This window comes from Scardinius erythrophthalmus (genome assembly GCF_964197995.2).
Source record: "Scardinius erythrophthalmus genome assembly, chromosome: 16".
NCBI classification, from domain to species: domain Eukaryota; kingdom Metazoa; phylum Chordata; class Actinopteri; order Cypriniformes; family Leuciscidae; genus Scardinius; species Scardinius erythrophthalmus.
Genome location: NC_138236.1, coordinates 5915044 through 5937176, shown reverse-complemented (window position 1 = coordinate 5937176; position 22133 = coordinate 5915044). Strand labels below are relative to the sequence as shown.

General features: G+C 36.9%; 4 protein-coding genes across 5 annotated transcripts in view; 2 read left to right on the top strand and 2 right to left on the bottom strand.

The window, feature by feature from the left end:
• Positions 1 to 206: 206 nt before the first annotated feature.
• On the bottom strand, positions 207 to 1199 carry LOC308704144 (apolipoprotein A-II-like; the record flags this gene model as incomplete). The annotated part of the gene is made up of 3 exons (XM_081388254.1): positions 207 to 426; positions 530 to 656; positions 1154 to 1199. 3 exons carry the CDS (start codon positions 1197 to 1199, stop codon positions 207 to 209), a joined length of 393 nt encoding a protein of 130 aa, XP_081244380.1.
• Positions 1200 to 3177: 1978 nt separating this feature from the next.
• On the bottom strand, positions 3178 to 3954 carry LOC308704361 (uncharacterized protein; the record flags this gene model as incomplete). The annotated part of the gene is made up of 3 exons (XM_081388585.1): positions 3178 to 3397; positions 3501 to 3627; positions 3909 to 3954. The coding sequence occupies 3 exons, from the start codon at positions 3952 to 3954 to the stop codon at positions 3178 to 3180; spliced, it is 393 nt and encodes a 130-aa protein (XP_081244711.1).
• Positions 3955 to 5164: 1210 nt separating this feature from the next.
• Positions 5165 to 9027, top strand: rbm8a (RNA binding motif protein 8A). Its single transcript, XM_081388168.1, has 6 exons — positions 5165 to 5415; positions 5888 to 5947; positions 6027 to 6104; positions 6384 to 6520; positions 8332 to 8468; positions 8628 to 9027. Exons 1-6 carry the CDS (start codon positions 5349 to 5351, stop codon positions 8671 to 8673), a joined length of 525 nt encoding a protein of 174 aa, XP_081244294.1. The 5' UTR covers positions 5165 to 5348; the 3' UTR covers positions 8674 to 9027.
• A 792-nt stretch (positions 9028 to 9819) lies between these two features.
• The window catches only part of otud7b (OTU deubiquitinase 7B), a 29226-nt gene continuing 16912 nt past the window's right edge, over positions 9820 to 22133 (top strand). Inside the window, exon 1 of one of the 2 annotated variants that reach the window (XM_081387860.1) lies at positions 9820 to 10040. The gene's annotated coding sequence lies outside the window, so the exon portion shown is untranslated. The remainder of the gene's footprint in view (positions 10041 to 22133) is intronic. The other variant, XM_081387858.1, reaches the window with a different exon arrangement.

The window sequence follows — 22133 nt, the reverse complement described above, 5'->3', positions numbered from 1 at the left end:
TGATTTTCCTCATTTTAGGGAAGCCCTAAAAACAAAATGGCTTCTTCATTTAATACATGTGAGATATGCACGGAAAAAAACACACAGTTTGTGAGAAAATGGAAAGAGGAGATACAAAGCATAGTGACTTTTAAATCCCTTTTATTATTTTAAATATACATAAAGAGACCAAAATGGAAGAAAACTACAATGGTGATTCTGTGGGTTTACTGGGGCGGCAAGATGGCTTTGGTCTTCTCAGCCACAAACTTGAGGACGTCTTCAACGTGGGTCTGGACCATGCCGGCCAGCGGGGCGACCTGAGCCTGGACGGAGGCGGCCAGAGGCTTGATGTGGTCTTCAATGTTGCTGGAGAGGGGCTTCAGCTGCTCCTGGAGCTTCTCAACCATGGGCTGGAACTGGGCTCTGCTCTGCTCAAGGTAAGCACTGCAACACAAACCAAAGAGAATTCATTAATAACAAAGTTCAATTGGATCATAATTCTGTTGATCATTTAAATCCACAGTTGAGATTATGATGATGGACTTACTTAGCCTTGCTGGCCAGCTCAGGGCCCTCAACGTTCTTCAGATTGTCCACGAGGTCCTGGAAATACTTGGCGATCGTGTCCAGCTCAGCAGAAACATCTCTCTTGACCAGAGATACTGACTCAGAGCCTGGAACATCAACAGAGATGGCTGATCAATACACTCTTACATATTGAATGGCATTACTCTCAAGTGCTCAAACTAAATCAGGTGAAAGACACTATGGCTTTTACTGTACATTTCAACAGGACACTTTAAATACTTTACAGAGTAAAGATAAAATATCCACCACACACATTGTCTGTTTAACCCCTAAAAATTAAGGTTCGAAAAGGGTTTTTTACTCGCAGTGAAGGACCATTTTGGGTTCCTCAAAAAACCTTTCTGTGAATAGTTCTCAAAATAACCATTTTCTCTTAGTGTGAAGAACATTTTAATAATCTAAAGCCTTTTCCACTATTTAGAACCTTTTGTTCAATGGAAAGGTTCCGTGGATTTTAAATGTTCTTTACGGGAACTTGAAAATCCTTTATTTTTAAGAGTGTAATAGCTGAGTTGCCATATTGCATACACAAAATTCAACATATGTTGAGAGCATCACAAGTTAAAATGACTTAAAGTCTCACCAATGGCCAGAGCAACAACAAGGATGGCGATGAGGGAGAATTTCATGGTTGCAGGTTGGGTGAGAGTAGCCTGAGCAGACAGAGATAATGATTCATTTCAGTTAGTCAGACTTCTCCTCTTAAATTTCCATTAAGTATCAACAGCAGAGCTCGACACGACCAGTATAATGCAGATGCAATCTTACCTTACGTCCAGGGGTTCTTAGACCAGATGGTGTGTTCTCCAGTGAGCCGTGGGTTTTTATAGTCCCAGGACAAGTTCAAAGGGTGACCAGTGCTGATGAAATCATCTACATACACTGAACCTTTAGGCTTTACCTGACAGTGATGTGATCCAATCAAAGTTCAACAGTAATCTATGTTTGTGCTTAATTAGTGCATTTTTGTGGAGTTTCAGTCGTCTGATAACGTGATCAGTGCAGCGCTTCTACGTGCAGAAATAGTTCAGGGCTTATTTAGACTGAAATAAAGTAATCAATTTTTTTTTGTCTGTGCAAGCAATAAAAATACTGTTTTGGAATTTGATTTTAATAAATGTATACCCAAACTCGCTTGTGTGGTGATTTCAGTGACAGTGGGATGATGTGAATGACTGTTATATGTTTTTTTTTTTTTTCATGAACTATATATGTTCATCAGCTTTGACTTAAATGTACTTGTACTTTTAAATTTCTTTTATTGTGAAACTGTCTCGTTACTGTTTTGAGTCTGATCTTGCATGTTTAAAATATTTTAATGCAGTAAAAGGATGAAAGCAGACCTTAGTGACACTGGCAAACCTTTAATTATTTCCATGAAATGTTGTTTCTTTCAATCTTTGTCATTTTACATTGGAATATAAGAACAAAAGATTAGAGAAGCTAACTTAAAATGGCAAAAATCTAAATAACATTTGTTTTCTATAAAATTCTTTGCAAAAGGCTTATTGTATTAGAATTGGAAAGTATGTAATTGCCTTTTATATATATATATATATATATATATATATATATATATATATATATATATATATATATATATATATTAGCCTATAAGCTAAAAAATAAATGACTTTTGATTTTACAAAATTATTTGATTATGCTCTAAAATATAAACTGCAAAACCCTGTTCTTAATCATAATTTAGAGTCAGGAACACACCCATTCTTACAATGGTGTTTTGAGGGATTTTAGAGTGTTGCTATGCAGTTGCTATGGTGTTCTGAATCCAGCTGCATAAACAAGGTCATTATGTTAAGACTGTTATTATGTTAAGGTGTGAGTTCACCCAAAAATGAAAATTCTGTCATTAATTACTCACCCTTATGTCGTGCCAAACCAGGACTTTAGTTCATCTTCAGAACACAAATTAAGATCTTTTTGATGAAATCAGAGAGATTTCTGTCCCTCCATTGAAAGTTCATAAAGAGATTGTGGGAAAAAAATTTATGTGAATTGAGAGGTTTAGTCCCAATTTTCTGAAGACAGAATTTTAATGACAGAATCTTCATTTTTGGGTGAACTATCTCTTTAAGAACTTGTATGACCAATAGCAGTTAGCTGGGGTGAGCCTTCTTACTTTTTGGTATTAAATTAGACCAATATACTTTTAATATAACTGACTTTAAAAAGTTATGAACAGTCTTAAAGAAAAAAATAATATGATGACTAACTTAAGACTAGTTTATGCACCCCTGGATGATTGTTTATACTGGACAAATGAAAAGAACCCACCAAAAGTCCTTATGGTCCACCATTGTAAAGGCAATATGTTTTTTTTTTTTTTTTTTTTTTACAGCTTTATCATCCAACAGGTCAAAAAGTGTTCAATTTAATGTGAGACATTTGAATAACCCACCAGCACAGAGATGTCACTTTTTAATTGTTTTTATTATTTCAAACATGCCAGCATACATGAAGAGAGCATTCCCTGCATTTTAGGGAAGCCTAAAAACAAAATGGCTACTTCATTTAATACACGTGAGATGTAAATGTACATGTAAAGAGACCAAAATGGAAGAAAACTACAATGGTGATTCTGTGGGTTTACTGGGGCGGCAAGATGGCTTTGGTCTTCTCAGCCACAAACTTGAGGACGTCTTCAACGTGGGTCTGGACCATGCCGGCCAGCGGGGCGACCTGAGCCTGGACGGAGGCGGCCAGAGGCTTGATGTGGTCTTCAATGTTGCTGGAGAGGGGCTTCAGCTGCTCCTGGAGCTTCTCAACCATGGGCTGGAACTGGGCTCTGCTCTGCTCAAGGTAAGCACTGCAACACAAACCAAAGAGAATTCATTAATAACAAAGTTCAATTGGATCATAATTCTGTTGATCATTTAAATCCACAGTTGAGATTATGATGATGGACTTACTTAGCCTTGCTGGCCAGCTCAGGGCCCTCAACGTTCTTCAGATTGTCCACGAGGTCCTGGAAATACTTGGCGATCGTGTCCAGCTCAGCAGAAACATCTCTCTTGACCAGAGATAATGACTCAGAGCCTGGAACATCAACAGAGATGGTTGATCAATACACTCTTACATATTGAATGGCATTACTCTCAAGTGCTCAAACTAAATCAGGTGAAAGACACTATGGCTTTTACTGTATGTTTCTACAGGACACTTTGTTAAGTACTTTAGAGAGTAAAGATAAAATATCCATCACACACACTGATATAGTTTGTCTATTTAACCTCTTGACTAACTGAGTTGCCATATTGCATAGACAAAATACAACATATCTTGAGAGCATCACAAGTTAACATGACTTAAAGTCTCACCAATGGCCAGAGCAACAACAAGGATGGCGATGAGGGAGAATTTCATGGTTGCAGGTTGGGTGAGAGTAGCCTGAGCAGACAGAGATAATGATTAATTTCAGTTAGTCAGACTTCTCCTCTTAAATTTCCATTAAGTATCAACAGCAGAGCTCGACATGACCAGTATAATGCAGATGCAATCTTACCTTACGTCCAGGGGTTCTTAGACCAGATGGTGTGTTCTCCAGTGAGCCGTGGGTTTTTATAGTCCCAGGACAAGTTCAAAAGGGTGACCAGTGCTGATGAAATCATCTACATACACTGAACCTTTAGGCTTTACCTGACACTGATGTGATCGAATCAAAGTTCAGCAGTAATCTCTTTAATCTTTGTGCTCAAATGATGCATTTTTGTGGTGTTTCAAATCACATAATCACTTTAACATGAGAGTATGTCTATTTACATCACTGGATTGTCTTTCTTTTTCAGTCTAATGCCCCAAACCCATGTGAGTGAATGTTACCTGGTGACTTGAGATTTTATCCTAAAACCTTCTGAGCTTGTATTTTCCTCATGCTTTGACTTACACGTCAACACAGACCAGCTCAGCTGTTATTCTATCACAAACTGATTGGGTTTATCTAAGACTGTGGAGTGGGGAATATGTCTACGGTCAGGTATTCTTGGTTATCTTGTCCCCCTTTGTCATATAAAGTGACTATTGGAGTCCAACGTTAGAAACAAGCGCTGAACTTTACACTTGAAGAACAGATCATTTTGATGTGGGCATTGTTTGAACTATAGTAATTTAATTTAATTTAATTTATAGTATTTAATACCAGTTCGTTGTCATCAGGATTGTTTAAAATGTGTTAAAGTAGGCTAGGATCATAAACAATGCAATTGAATTAATGTTTTTATTATTTTGGCTAAATAAAAAGTGACATTAATAGAGACTCACTAAATAAAGAAGACACCAAAACGTCATGTTTTTTTTGTGCTGTACAAAGTAGGTTAATCATTTATGCACTTTATTTTGATGTTTTAATAAAACGTTTAGTTCCTGACCTATTTATTTTATTCTTATTGTTATTTATATTGGGTTGTATAGGCCTGTCTTTACAGACAGAGTTTAGATTAAGCCAGGATTAGGCCTTTGTTAAATTGGGACATTTAAGTAGTGCCTTAGCTAGGACATTAAAAATGTGCCTTAGAAAAAAACATTACTGTTGTGCGTATTTTAAGATATGTCAGTGCACTTTCAGGTGTATTTAAACACCTCAAGCATTTTAGTCTGGGACTAGTCACATAAAATTCAGAGGTACGACGTCCTCCAAAACAACAGATGGCGAAGTAGTCGAACAGAATGTGACGCAAAGAAGACGAGCAAGACTTGTGTGTCGCAGTGAGTATTCTGCGCATGCTCGCAGTCGCACTCTCGCTCATTCACAAGCGGGCATCATGGCGGACGTGCTGGATCTTCATGAAGCGGGGGGTGAAGACTTTCCTATGGACGAGGATGGTGACGGTACAGTGGTTATTTATGTTCAGAAAGTCCCTACACATTTTTTTTTTTTAAATGATAAAAAAAAAATTACATGTTTATTAGTGCTGAATGAGTGTAATCCCTGTGTTTACGCCCGACGGGCCTAGTCAGATTAGCACGCGTGCTAATAGTTGGCTAATTCAAACGAATCGCGCGCTGTACTGATTCTACTTAACTTTGTTACCTTGCTTTGGTTTTTAATTTTTATACGTTTTACTTGTTTTCATGTTTATCGTTGAAATATATTGTATGGTCGTTAAGAATACAAGCTCAGATGTTAAGAATCATCACAGCGTTTGTGATGTTAAAAGACAGTATGCATGACAATCTTCTATTAGTTTATATAATTTCGTTCATAATGTTTATATAGTTATCTTCAGAAATGTCCACGCCGTTGTTGTTATTTTTGAGTACATTGTAAGAGTCATTCTTTTTCCTTTTGTTCACCTTACAGAGAGCATTCACAAGTTAAAAGAGAAAGCCAAGAAGAGGAAGGGTCGTGGGTTTGGATCAGGTAAGTCACCTCATCTCTAACCCTGTGTGTTTGCGTCTTAATTAATCGTGCTAATGATGTTTGGTGCTTTGTTTCACAGAGGAAGGAGCGAGATCCCGAGTCAGAGAGGACTATGACACAGTAGAGCAGGATGGAGATGAGCCTGGCCCACAGAGATGTAAGTGGAACTCACAGAACTGTAAATTACATGCAAGTGTATTTTGCAAATCACAGAATATCAGAGTATATTTGATATTAATGTTGCATATCTGACATCTCTATGCCTGTAAATTCGTCTTTCAACATATTGGACTGTATAAAAATGCATTAGAATTTCTATCATGAGAGCTTGCATATGTCAAGGAAAGGCATGATGTTTGGTCCTTATCTTGGTTGCATCTGGAAGAAATAACTTTTATCGCTTGTAGATTTTGAACGTGTTTTGATGTCACTTTAGCTGTTGAAGGATGGATTCTGTTTGTGACTGGTGTACATGAGGAGGCGACGGAAGAGGATGTCCACGACAAGTTTGCAGAGTTTGGAGAAATCAAGAACTTGCATCTAAATTTGGACAGAAGAACTGGTTACCTTAAGGTTAGTTTGGCATTTCTTTTAATTTGTGGTTCAGAAAAATATATGCAAATATGTGTTAAGTTTACTGAAATATTTTTGTTTTTCACTTTATTTGTAACTTTATGAATGTCTGCTTAAGTGTGTTTGTAAGTGTGTATATATATGAATGAGACTGAGTGAGATATCTAAATAGATATATTCAAAATATATATAATATAAAGTTGACAGGTACAGGCTTTTGTGGTGGTCAGTTTTGGATTGGTTCTATTGGCTCAGGAAGGCTTTTCTCTCTGTATTTGCTCTGAAATCGTTTTTTTTTTTTTTTTTTTTTTACCTCAATTAGAGGAATTGTTGAACAAGAGGGATTCACCTAAGTGTTTGATTTTGTCCACCAGATGGCAGTGTTTTAAACAGAACACAGAATCTGATTATTTTTGTCTCAAATTGATGACCATATTTTGATGATCTTGCTGCTTTCTTGTGCTTAAACGGATAGTTCACCCGAAAATGAAAATTCTGTCATTATTACTCAACCTCGTTCTTTCCAAACCCGTGAGTCTTTTGTTCATCTTCGGAACACAAATGAAGATCTTTTTAAAGAAATCTGAGAGCTTTCTCTCCCTCCATTGGCAGCTACGCAACTGCCACTTCATAAAGTTCATAAAGAGATCGTCAAACTAATCCATATGAATTGAGCGGTTTATTCCAAAATTTCTGAAGAGAAAATCGGTTGCCTTACATGTCGTTAAGACGTCCTCTTGGGCGGTCCTTGGCCAATGAAAGCTGCGATGTGGTCTAGACCTTCTGCCATCAGTCTGACGGTCTGGCTACTACTTTACATGTGATTAGCGATGTGCATCTTCAATAGTGTGTCTGCTCAAGGACTTGATAAACAAAAGTGAATTCCATTTGCACAGTTTTAACCTTTTTTTTTGTGTGCACATGTGAAACAGAGTTCTTTGGTCAGTGCATCAGCTGTCAGTCATCTAATATGGTGTATTATGTTAAAAAAAATTACACTTTTAAAACAAATTTCGTCTGCGGTGTCCTGGTCCTTTCAGTTGTGCTTTGTGTAGCTGTTTTTGATCAAAACATGCTCAATATGCAGTTTTATTTTTAGTGATTTTGAACATTTTGACCCTGTTGCATTTCATTTGTTTTCATAAATTATTTAGGGCTGTCAAAAGATTAATCGCATCCAAAATAAAAGTTTGTGTTTAAATAATATATGTGTGTGTACTGTATAATTAAATTTGTATATATAAATACACACACATGCTTGTATATATTTAAGAAAAATGTGTAATTTATATATAAATAAAATATATTTATATATATAATATAAATTATATATAAATATATACAGTATATGTATGCAAATATTTCTTAAATATATACATGCATGTGTGTTTATTTATATATACAAAATAATTATACACAGTACACACTCATATATTATGTAAACACAAACTTTTATTTTGGATGCGATTAATCTTTTGACTGCCCTAATTTTATTAAATGTATATTGCAATTAAGAAACTCATATTGGTGGATCCTCACATTTGGCAATTATTATTTTTTTGCTTGAAGATTTTTCTCAGGTCAAGCTGACACTGAAACTGTCTTCCACATTATTTGTCTTAAAACAGGCCAAACTAAACATTTTGTGCATTAACATAATGCACAAAATGTTTAGTTTGGCCTGTTTTAAGACAAATAATGTGAAAGACAGTTGTAGAACCAGGCAACCAATGAAGAATCATCCCTTTGAGGGCTTCATGTTGTTTAAAAAAAATTATCTTGGCCAATAATGAGGCTTGTTTTCTTTATAGGGCTATGCATTAGTGGAGTACGAGACTTACAAAGAAGCCCAGGCTGCGATGGAAGGGCTGAATGGACAAGATCTTATGGGGCAACCAATCAGCGTTGACTGGGGCTTTGTAAGGGGACCCCCTAAGAGCAAGAGGAGGTGAGTCAGTATCTTATGCTGTTAAACTGGATTTATTTACTCTGACTGTTTCACTCGCTCATACAATCTTATTTTATAGTGGAGTTTGTCTTCTATATAGCATTTAATGATACAGGTTGACATATAACATGACTAATGGACCAATGTGTTTTCCTCTAGGGGTGGAAGGCGGCGCAGCAGGAGCCCTGACAGACGGAGACGTTGATTTTTCCCATATTAAACTCAATTGTTTGTTTTCCAGCCATTGAGGCATTATACTTTTCAAGACAGATTGGAGTGTTTGTATTTCTTTAAATAAGGATTTTAGTGTTGTTTTTGAAGGGGGTGGTTTTTGTCTTAATTGTTAGTTATTCAGCAACTGTCTGTAGGTCTTTTGTTGAAGAATGACAGACGTTACTGAAGCATACATGTTAAAGCTGTTGGTATTTCCATAGCTTTTTTTGTTTTTTTGTAAAAAGTGGCTGTACACTTTAAAATGTATGTAGATTGACATGTCATTTCCTCATTGAAACGTGTTGTGATTTGTATACTTCCAATAAATTAATTTGGATTAAAATCTTTGTTTCCTGCTTTGTTTGAGACCATTTAAATGCACACAAATAAATGCGTTACTAAAATAGTATAAATTCAAACTAACTGGCATTACACTATGCCAAATTTTGTGTGTAAATTTATGTCCTCGAGTTTCTTTTGAGGGTTTTTTTTTTAACCCTACTGATATGTTCAAATTTTGGTAATGTCTTTAATGTGGGTCAGATTACTCAGTTCAAATTACAATTCATTCAAAATATTGTTTTCATTTGTTTCCTCTCACTGTACTTTGACCTTTTTTTATTTAAACAGACCAAAATATTATTTTTTATTTGTATTGCTAGTCACACTAATTATAAAAACATTATATACATTTTTACCTAGTTTTGAATAATCAATTTATTTTAAATAAAGGCAATAATGTCATCAGAATTCGCATTTAACCAGCAGAGCGATGTCATATCTCTGTTAGGAAATGTTTTAACCACTTGCAGTTTTCCACAGAAATGATAGGCATTAACTTATGATTGACCAGACAACATGCTGATGACATTTTTCCAGCATCAGCAAATTACGTCATGACGTTGGTCCCACTTTGTCACAGGTCCGATTTACTCTAATAGGCTCCTCGAACCGATGCCCATCATGTAATATGTGGTTGACCAACCAGCGTGGAATACTGAGCTCCCACTCTCTTTTCACATTTGCCCTTTTCTGCCCACAGGCGGAGCTTAATAGGAAATTCCAATCGCCATTGGCTCACATCTATGCCCGTCAAATTCAACTCTCTCTCTGATTGGCCCAAGCGGTCAGTTGAGTTTCCTTAGATGGGCGGATTTGTAGCGCCTTGGTTGACATTGTTGTTGTTGTGGGAGTAAGAATGTACTTAGTCGTCAAGTCTTTTTAAGACAACAAGCAAGAGGTATTTTTAACATTTACACAAAGCTGAACAACACATTATCTCCTGAGGAACGGATTTTCTGCGATCGAAAAGCCCAGACTGGGAGGAAATGAGAGAGAAATTCCGCGAGGCCGCTCATGGTAAGCGCGCAACTGCATTAGCTTTAGCTCCGCGAGCCTGAAAAACCCTCACGAGCGTTTTGCAACGGAACCGGGTCATTTTTCCTCAGCGTTTGAGTGTTGTTGTTGAAAGGAAAGTGTCCATTATTTCCGCCATATCCGTAGTTTAACATCAAAATAGATGTTTTCTGTGGAAAAACTGTGTGAAAGTAGAGTGTTAATAAGGGAAAGTTGGCCGTTGGGTCATGTTTTAGGCTGGACACTCTTGAGGGGACGGTGAGCGAACGGGAGACCCTTCTTTAACTGCTGAAACTAGATTAACTAACAGTCACACACTCTAAAAGTTCAGCACAAGTCTTAAGTGCTTTTAATTGTGTATAACAAGACTTGTTCCTCAGTTTCTGGGCTAACGCAATTTTGTGCCTCAGCAACTTTGAGAGACACTCAACTGTCCGCTAGCCGAGCAGCTAACTAACGTTAACTGGTCAAGCAATGACAGTCTGAAAGGAGGACAAATTGTGTAGTTTTAAAGGTTTATATTAGTAAGAACTGAAAATGTGTTATAGATTAGTGAAGAAGACTATTATCTGGCAGCCAATGCCTGTGGCCACTCCTTTCATCCCAGTGACCCTTCATGCTTCACTGGTGTCATGTAGGCTATGACTGACCTGTGCATAATATTTGATTGGCATTTGTTTTATAGACTGTAGCTTATTTGATAGTACAATGTGTGTCCAATTCTGGTTCGTAGTGTATATTATATACAGGGTGTTAAATGCTGACCTGATCTGTATCCTCACTTGTTATCGTCAAGATTATATTAAGATGAAGATCACAAACGTGAAAATATTTATATTTAATCAAACTCCAGTCATCTAGAACATCATGTTTATTCGACATGAAACTTATTGCCCGCACATGGGCACTGCCATGTCATGCAATTGACTGATAAAAAAAAACATCACGTCATGCAATTGACTAATAAAATATTCAAATTATAAGCAGTCTTTGCTGGAGTGTTTAAACCAACAGTGATGTTGGTCCGATTGAGAATAAATGGCAGCACATCAGTTGCCACAATCACAATCAAAGGACATCCAAAACTTCATGTATCAAGGTCAATAGGTGTCAATTTAAAGTACAAAAACTGCTACTGTTTTGAGAAACGATAGTTGGCTGAACTGTTTCATCTGATTGCAGTTTTACAGAGATGGGTGTAATGTTTTTCAGTGGCCCAAATGTGTATGTGAAATTGTATGGGATTTAGGTTAATAATCTACTTTTTCCACAACTGTCCTACTTATTCCATCTTTCCTTCTGGTGGAATTTGACAGACATCCTCCGAGTGTGGCGCAGTCATTACCGAACCCCGCTTAAAATGAAAGCTGTGGGCACTTGCTGCCATGGTTCGAATCCCTACAATGTGTGTGTACGGTTACACTCAGCTCTGAATTATTCAGCTCTGTATTTACAAGCTCTTTTGTCAGCTTGTTGTTTAGTGAAGGCAGCCACCCCTAGACATGAAAGTAGGACTTGCAAACAAAGTCTTGGGTTTTAAGACTGTTCAGGGTTGTTTTTATTCTTTTGTGTGGACCTTGAAAATAATCGTAGCTTAAACAGACCCACTCTTCAGCCTCATTATGATTTGATATTTTTTGTACTTGCAAGATTGACATTAACATTAACATTTTTTTAAGCATTTATTTCATGTTTTTCTTTTGACTAGTACATTTCAGTAGTCCATGTGATATTACAAATACATTTTTAAAAGTAGAAATATTCTATACAGTGTCTAGATTAATATGTCATGAAAGCTGCATGCACAACAATAATTATAACACAATTTAAAAAATGCTGTTTGGTGTAATGTTTTGATTTAGCATGTCACACCCACTGATCTATATAGAATGACATTATATAGTCATCATTACATAGATCAGTGGTCACACCCCAAGACAGGTTAAACTGAATGGCTGTCTTTAATTGTCCTGGACTTTTTGTTTTATGTCTAAAGCGGGATGTTTTTACACTTTAACTGCCCTGTCCTGTCGTTCTGCTAACCTGTAGTTATCTGTTAGATAAGTTTAGGCTCTTATTTTAATTAAGAGTGACCGTGTTCAGACTAATATCATGATTGTGTGTTGCTCCTCCTGAGTTTACATCCATCGTTCTATCATTGTTTTACCAGGCTTACACAGTACCTCAAAGGCCTCTTTAAATACCAGGAAAAGTGTGTTGTTTTATGTGTAGTTTGCAGTAAACAGGTTGAAAGTTACATGATCTTAGAGCTTTTTCCTCTGAGTCATAATCTATTTACAGCACACCTGAAACTGAAGAACAAGAGTGTGCTTTGGAGTTCTGCGCTCCATTATTTCTAAGTCTTCTACATGGTTGTGCCTCTGATGTTATTATTGTTTTTTGGGAACTTTAATTGTTTTAACAGTTTAGAGAGTGTGTTAATGCTGAAAACATGCCTAAAAGTTATGCGGATAAGCATGTTTAAGTGGTCAGCATATTTCAGAAATAGAGTCAGGAATCATTATTTGGGTTGGGCCAGTTTGCAGCAGACAGTGTGCATGTTTGTTATAAGAATGATTTATTGCCACTGTTTAAAAGTAATAGGGATGCCATGCCTGATTATGGACGCATGCAACTTCGGACACCTGATAACCAATGCTTATATTCTGTACATCTGTACATTTCTTTACATCACACTGCAGTTCCTTTTTTCACTTATCTATTTTTGAGAGCTAATTGTGAGCTAGGTGTCAGGTAAGAACCTGCAGGTGCTACTAGTTAATTATGAAAATTTAAGTGGTGTCCCCTCACCAGTGGGGTTGAGAACAGCAGGTGAATGAGAGCAGGTGGGCCAGAGAACTTACATATCACTTACAGTGTTATCCACTGAGCCAAAATGCTCCCACAACAATCATCTGCCCCAACAAACAGACCTCACGCCAGAGATGGCAAAAGTACTCACTTCCAGTACTCAAGTAGAAGTACAGATACTTGTGTTAAAAAATACTCTGGTAAAAGTAGAAGTACTGATTTAACTTCTTTACTCAAGTAAAAGTAACAAAGTACAGGCTTGGAAATTTACTTAAAGTATAAAAGTAAAAGTAGCCTTGCGAATGACAACCATTTTTTATGCAAAGCTACCTGGACCACACAAATGTTACTAGAGTGCAAGCTGAGAAACTTAAGTGGATTTGGAAAAAAGGTTATTTATCTACCATTGCCTACATTTTAAATGGATGTCTGCCAATAGGCCTAAAACATTACATAGCCTATATGATTATTGTCACAGAGACTGGGGTAGGGTTGCACCAGCCGTTCGTAAGTTCTTTCTTAAATTGGAACGTAAAGTCCACACTAGAGGCTTAGTAACTACTAGCTAGTTTGTAACTAACTCTGAACTTTATTCCGTTGCACCATTTGTTCGTAAGGCAGAACGTAGCTAGTAGGTCGTAAGCTCTCCATAAAGTAATGCGTAGTCGCATAATATGACGTTTAGCCTCGATGATCCAATAGCATCCTTCAAATACGTGAGCAGATGTTGTGTTGAAATGCTGTGAATTTCAGTTTATCCTTCATTCTTTTGCCTCACGTTACTAACGGTAAAAATACGTTTCCATTAAATACTTGATCATGAATAGCATAAGTGTTTTTATATGTAAATAACATTCAGAAACTGTATTTGAAATGAAATGAATAAGGATCAATAAATAAATATTGATACAAAAAACATAAGAAATTACGTTTATTGATTTATGACATGCACAACATGGACCGATGCACACAGCGATGTGCTGTTTAGGATGGGTTTGTGTTAAAGATAGCCGCTAACAAAGTAATCTTTTCACATAATGTTCTCTCTCTTAAAATGTAAGTGAGTGTAAATGTCAGCATAAATAATCATATATGTTTAAAGAATTGAAGTCTGTCAGGTAAAAGAAGAGCTTATTGATGCAGTTCAGTCTGTCTGATATTTTATTCCATCCGTTACTCCTGATCGGAGGCTGCCGTAAATATTTAGTTTATACGTAGAGTTACGCTTCAACTAAGTTTAATGGTGCAACGCAAAAATATTTAGAAGTGCGCAAGTCGTTACTTAGTGTTCATTTACGTCAAAACTAGGCTAAGTTATAACTCACGCCACACACAATGTTCACACGCAGTGAAAAATACATTGCAGAGCAGAGAAGACACTGACAAGGCGCTGACAGACAGGACACACCATGTTATTTTTGATATGAAACAAAGTCTCACCTTTCAAATTTAGTCATTTTTAAAGAAATTTAAACAATAAATACCATTTTGTGGCTCTTTAATGTGTGACAGATTGCTGTAGAGCCTCAGTTAAAGCTGCTCGTGAACCGATCATCTCTTCCTTCTAATTATTTTATAGCATCAAATAAACATGAATGAACATAAGAAGGAATATACGTCGAAAATACGTCGGTACAAGACTTCGTTTTTTAAAGTTTAAATCCTCCGATGTTAATCTACTGGTGGATTATGATTGGTCAGATCGCCTGTCAATCAAACTCCCTGCGAAGGGTTGATGACACGAAAAATAATAACGGTAACTGAAATGATTTGAAACTAAAGTAACGAGCCAATTTTGAAAAATGTAAGGAGTCGAAAGTACCGATATTCGTACTAAAAATGTAAGGAGTAAAAGTAAAAAGTATCAAAAATAAATAGTAAAGTAAAAATATCGGAAAAATCTACTTGAGTACAGTAGTATTTGTACTTTGTTACTTCCCATCTCTGCGTTACGCCATATTAAATTTATTTTTTTGTTTGTTTTTTGAATTGTTTTTGCTTGATATTGAGCTATGAGCCATCATCATTGTGTCTTTGAGCAAAGCACTTGGGTCTTGCAGGTTGATCCAGAGGTATTGAAAGTGTTTGCTGAGTGAGTGACTGACTGCTAACATTGTCTAGTCAGAGAGCCTTGTCTCTAACTTGTTTCTTGAGGTTAAGCTGTAGCTTTAAAATGCAGGTCATTTTTTCTACAGCACTGAGTTTCTAGGAACTAGCTGTTCTCTTGGTTTCTGATGACAGCCAGTGCCCACAGTTTGATTCATTCCTCTGGAGAGTCCCGCTTGCAGCATACCTCGCTGCCCCAGACCTATGCGTCAACTCATATGAAGACTAGTCACATTCTTTAAGAAACCACTATTCTTCACAGCGCCACAGATTATGCTGTGAAACAAAAGCACAACCGCTAGTCCAAACAGTGGCCAGAGAGTCAAATAAACAATGTAACCGTCAGTTTACTGTCAGTGGGCTGTCACTGGGCCCAGTGTCTGGTGTGAAAGTGTGTTGATCACATGGCTCATGCGCTGAACATCAGTCTTGATCCAGAGCAGCCGTAATCCTATCCCAGAGAAGCTGAAGAGGAGTCTTTCGCATGGGATGACATCACAGGGATTGAAGCAAAGATGCCTGGCTGTCGAGCTTGCAGCACGTGGGTATTCACATGAGCAATAGCTGCCTTAGGCTGTGGATAATTCGCGTTGAGCTGCTTATGTGTACACTTTAGGTGCCTGTAGTGTGTTGTATGGTCCAAATGCCCTTCTTGAATATATATTTGTTTGCTATAGAAGAAATATTACTCTTGCTGTTTACCCTAGTGAAAAGCCGTCCCTTGAATTGGTTTGTTTGAAGTGTTTTATTTGAACAGCAAAGCAGTTAAGCTTGACTTGCTTAAACGTTTTGTGCAGATACGTTTCTTTGAGTTTACTCATGGTCATGGTATACTTCTTTTGCTTGATGAAAGGAAGCAGCAGCACTAGATCAAATCTCATTAAATACGCCTTTTAAAAGCAATGTGTAAATCAAAATGCAAACCACACCCTGCCACCTTAATGTAGATTATATAACTGTGTCAGATTAAATACAACAAAAGTCGCTTGAATTCATCATTTAAGCAACAATAGCATCCTTTGTAGGAGCCGCTGCTAGATTCCCATGGCACATTTTTCAAATGACAGAAGCTGTCTGACGTTATTGTGCACTTTAAACCGCCTGCTCAGATGGCTAGTTTTATAAGGTGTGTTTGTGAAATTTAAAAACATAATTGTGACAGTCAGATGTGGATTGAATAGGGGAAAAACCCAAATCATGTTCACAGAACAATATGACTCCTTGTCCAAACATTGTTTAGTTTAGGTTGGCAAACTCGCCTGCGCTGTTAAAACTGTGGCGGATTGTTTGCCAGGGTCAATGAAAACATAACTGTCGCTATCTTTTATTATTATATTATTATCTTTTTCTGCAGACAGCAGTAGTCTTAGCCATGAAGCAGAATTGCCATTGTGCTACCAAGATGGCTGGCCCAGATGGACATTTATTTTTATTTTATTTTTGCATTTCCTTCACTGATTTAAGGTAAAAATCTGTAGAGTTCAACTAAATGGATTTAATTGTGTTAAATGGGCTACTACACTCTTATAGGTGAAAGAATCTGTTGAAGCAGATGTTGTGTGGGCTTGCTGATAGGCTTATCTCTTAGTATTTGTATTGTAGGATATAAGTAGACTTGAGCAAACTCTGAATATTCCCATACAAACTCTTTAAGCTTGTTAAAAGGCACTGGCCTCTGTAGATGTTCTAGCTCAGTCTCTGGTTACTAGCAAGTGTTTTTAAGCAAGAGGTTACACAATTAATTTATCTTCATTTTAAACAGATATATTTTAGTTGAACTTAGTCGATAGCTGGTTTCCAACCAAACTTGAAGCAAATTATTTCTCAAGTTCTCAAAAAAAAAGGGGAAAAAATGCGAATTAGGTGCATTTCCATCAAGTTGTTTGAGTGGATGATTGTGGTATTGGTAAACTAGTAACCAACATTAAATAAATAAAACAAGGCACACATAGAAAATGGAGACAGGACTGCAATTAGTTACTATTGGGCAAGATATAAATTTACTATCAGTGCAATATGCAATCGCCAAATTGAATGCTGTGCACAAAAGAAGAAATGCAGATTTTTTTGATGAAGGTACGAGCAGCAAGTGCATTACGACCACCTTAAGCCCCATACATATGGGGAAAACAAAGTCACTAAAATTTTTGGGAGGTCGTGGTGATGACCATACATTTTTCTAACAACCTGTGGCTATGACATTTCAGAATGTCAGAGAGGCCACATTTAAAATTATATGCAACATTATTGACACCACCAGTGGAAACAGCCAATTAATCAGGTGGGTTAAATGTTCGCTATGTCAGAATTTATATGGCAAATGCGTTTCCATCTCCCATTATTCGCATGAACTCTTTTTTCCCACAAGTCAAAAACCACCTCAAGTGAGCGTAAAAACGTTTTTTTTTTTTTTTTTTTGAAATTTGCCGTCTCCATCACTCGTTTCTGATGTGATACTTCAAAATACAGACTTTCTGTAACTAGCACAGCACAAGTAGGAAGATACGTGTTAGTGCGTAAGTAAAGCTATTGCTCATTGGCCATAACATCATGCATACATGCAGCCATCCACAACCTAACCAAGCTCTCTCTCTTCAGCACAATGGTAACCATAAAAATTTCAACATAACAGAAACATATTTAAATGTCAAACATGACTGAACATTAAAAATGAACAGATCTCTCCCTTCACTCAAAAAGGAACATGTAGGCCTAAACAGAAACCAGTGGGCTCACGTAGCCTACCTCCCCCATTCAGAAAAAAACACGTAAATTGACAATTAATTTAAACTTAATTCCATATGCAAAGCATGCTGGGAACTAACAATCCACTTCCCAGTTTCAGTTGATGCAACAAAAATCATTCAAGTTATTCCAACACAAATGTTTTAAGTAAACTTCAATTTTAAGTAAATTGAACACAATGAAATTGAGTTAGGACAAAGTAACAATTCTGTTGCTTTAGCTCATTTTAGTTAAGTTATTTGAACAATATATTGAACAATATATATATAATATTTTTTTCCACTGTATATACACACTATGTTTCCAGTGTCTGTTCTGAACTCAGTGACACATTTCTCACTCCAGAGACCAAAAAACTAAAAAAAGATGAATCTCAATTCCTCTTAGCTTCAAATCATTTACTGTATAAACTGTTGCTGAAATAGTGTATTACGTGATGGGCTGTCATTGTGAAATATTTCTCAGTATCAGTAAAGTGCATTGTGTTCTGTGGTATTCATAGCATGGGGGTTTGCCAGAATTCTTGCCCTCCTGTTTCCCCTCTGCTGTCTGTTTTGCAGACTTTACTTTGTACTTTGTGTTGCTTTTTTTAACTATGATTATATGTGGCTATTTTTAGTAGTCAAGAACAGGATTTTCTAAACTTGGCGCTTTGCTGATAAGAGCTTGAACGTGCGTTGGAAGCTCTAGTCCCACAGAGCGTTCCAAGATATTCACATTACATTTAGCCTACATCAGACTTTTGACCTATTTGCCAATATTAGAACTGACATAAAAATAGTTTTGTCATTTATTATTATTGTTTTGTATGTACTTAATTTAATTTACTAATTAATTATTTTTTTTGCTTCAGGGAATAATATGATCTTAGACTGAGGAAGGACAAGACATAATATAATATAATCATAATCATATAATACTTTTAATCCTACAGTTAAATCCGACCTCTAGTTCATAAACGCCAGAGGAGAACTGGCCCCCGACTGAGCCCGGGTTCTCCCAAGGTTTTTTTTTTTTTTTTTTTTTCTCCATTAGGTCACCTGATGGAGTTTTTCGGTTCCTTGCCACTGTTGCCTTTGGCTTGCTCAGTTGGGGATATTTGGGGATATTTAATTGAATTAATCAATCAACGATACTATTGATCAGCATTACCGAACGTAGACGTTCCACTAGAAACAAACATTGATGTATTGTTCTAATTTATTACTGTGAAGCTGCTTTGATACAACCTGTGTTGTGAAAAGCGCTATATAAATAAACTTGACTTGACTTGACTTGACTTGACATAAGGCTAGGACTGGGTATCGTCTAAAAATATCCGATACCAATACTTTGACTTCGATACCGGTTCCTGAACTTTACTTTTTTCGGTACCAATTTTATGAAATCCATTTTAACAAGATTACATTACATATTACCTAAAAAAAAACATCACGCTCAGGCGCATGCATAAAGTTTACCACAAAACACTGGCAAAAGTAGCCTAATGATTATGAATGTGCCAGGGAAAAATAGCAAGGAGACATTTAAATTGTTTATTAATAAACTAGTAAATAGAAATGCACCTTTGATTTGGATTACATATATAACAGAATATATGTTTTCAATTTGAATTGGTTAGTTTAAAAGTAGACATTTCAAGCTTTCTATATGCCTATTTCTCATGTCTGTGAGCTGTGAGGCAAGTATCCTATACGCCGAATTTCGGATCATTTGTGACGCACTCCAGTTGTTCTTGCAGCCAAAGACGGAGCAACTTTCTGCTCTTAAATTTTTTTCTGATTTGTTGTTCTGCCAGTCTTGGCAGTAATGCTCTTGTTGCAAATATTGCATCGCACGCTGTTGGCACTGAGCCTGGTGAAATGTAGCTACTCTTTTGACCTTTTCCACATCTTTTCTTTGGGGGTTGGGACGCTTACAGACTTCAGCATCGTGTGTGAGTCACGTCTCTGGGAGTAACCGGCGTAAACTAGTGTTTTTCCCTGATGCCTCGCCACAGCCAATCAGGCTGCATGATTATTGGCTCACTGACGTTGACGAGATTAACGCCATAGGTATCGAAATTTGATACCGAACAACAAGATATTTTTTGATGCTCTGGTATCGAGGCAATTCGGTTGGTGTCTAAAAAATACCGATACCCAGCCCCACATAAGGCTTGGCTTGACCTATCAGCATTGTAGAATGTCTTGATAAGTAAAAAATAAAACGAATAGTTAAGACCAGAGAAGGGAGGTGACAGAAACATAGCATATATTCTATCTCTTTAAAAATGATTTATTTTGTTTTTTATTACCAGGAAATGGCAAACGCGATTGAACATTGATTAGAAGTCACACAGGGGACTGCATTTGGACTGTTTAGCACTTGCTTAACTGCAAATGGACAAATTAACAGTGACTCTATGCTCCTGCTTAACAATTGGTTTGCTTTGCACTAATGAGTTTTTAATGGGGGCTGGACAGGATGCTGAAGAGTATGTATCTGTGGTGCAGTCCTTGAATTTCCAGAGAGCTTACACATCCCTACACAAACCCCTGAGGCAGCCCTTTGCTTTCAGGCCTCAGTGTCTCATTGCGTGGCCTGTCTTGGTGCAGTATAGCGAGAAGGTGCAAACTGGGATTTGAGAGCACTTTCTCTTCTTTGCTGCATCTCAGAGCCCTAGCAGTGATGTTACATAATGATACTACGCTTCCCATGCCTAAACCGATTACGCCAGCGCCAAGCAGTTAAGTTTGCTAGGCTCATCAGATCGTTAGACTTCAGTGGACATTGTTTGAATCATGCATTTGTTAATTATTAATTTTGTTCATGAAATGATGCTTAATGCACTGTTGTAATTTATATTAATCAAGTTTTCCTCTCCAGAATGTGCAATTTTATTTGCAAGAAAACTAATTTTGTAAGTTTTGTTTGGAGCATGATTATCTGAAAAATGACTGCATGACAAAGTGTTTGAAAGCTTGTTTTTTTCTTTTTTGTGTGCAATTTTTGTTTTGCTTGTAGGGCAGAATCATTAAACATAAAATATGTTCTCTCAGCATTTAGTTAGAACAGAAACATGACTTGACAGTGAGACTCAGATGGTCGTGTCGCACCTGGTCAGGACATGGTGTGAGAGAGTGACAATGTTGTCAAGTTGTGATTGACAAGCGGTCTCTTTTTCACTCAAGCTCAGCAGTGGTAGTTGCTTGATACCAGTTGGGCTCATTATGCAGCTCTAAAACCATGGGGAACATTCATTCAATTATCCTTCAGCAGTGACTTCTGGTGAGGAGGTCTGCTCAGGTTTTTTTTTTTTTTTTCTTACAGTATTGCATTTGTATTTGGATCGTGCTTCTTCAGTTTAGTCTGACATTACTAATTTGGATTATGAGTAGCAGATGGCTGGTTAGTGTTTAATCTTGCTCATTTATGCTGGTGTTGTGCTCTAGTGAGCTCATTAGCTCTGCATGGGCGGACAACACCTGAAGAGAAACATCCCTATTTTTGCTTGGAGCATTTATACCATATATTCCAATTCCAACAGACTTCTTAAGCTGCTGATTCTGCTATCATTAACTCTGCTGTCATTAACTCACATTTTTGTATTCAGAGCAAATGTACTGTAACACATGAACAGTAGTATTAGTTTCCCCTTTTACAGCTCCAAAATTTATCAACAGATTGTTCATTGAATAACTTAATTTTGAGGAGGGATGTTCATTTCGGGTTTTTTCCCTAACTGACAATTGAAGCTCGTTAACCGATCACTGACTGTTAACTGACAAGTTATGTTAAATTAGAATAAAATTAAATCAGAATGGATAGCCTAAGTGTCTGTGATCCATTTAAAATAGTTTTAACGTGTAATATCAGCATAAACAACAGAAGAACATGAGGATTCATCGTCACATCTCACCTGTAGTGCTTCTGAGAATGGAGAAAAACGTGCAGTTTTGTTTTTATTGTGAGTGCACACAAGTAAAAGTAAACTCTTTACAGTTTCAAATGAGGTCTTACACTACTCTGATGGGCATCAGTGCCGGACCGGTCCTAGACTTCTGGGGGCCCATTTCAAAACTTTGCGTTCATAAAAACCAACTACTAATAATAAGCCTACTATACAGAAATCTAATAAAGTAATCATATGTAAAAAATAAAACACTGCATAGGTTTCCCCGTATGAATTAAATATACATTGGTTCTTATTAAGGTTACTATAGTTATTCAGTGAAGAGCAGTGAATGATTCTCTCGTTTACTTTCCCAAATGTTGATGTTCACTTAAGACATAACTGACTGCATTTAAGTGAAAACTCACCAAGACGGACATTTTGACATCATTTTCTGTGTATTTGTCCATTTAAGTGCACACCCAAAGCCCAATGTAGCTTAAACTGGTCCGTGTTTTGCTCCATCTTGGATTAGGGAACAGGTCTCGTATTGTGCCGAA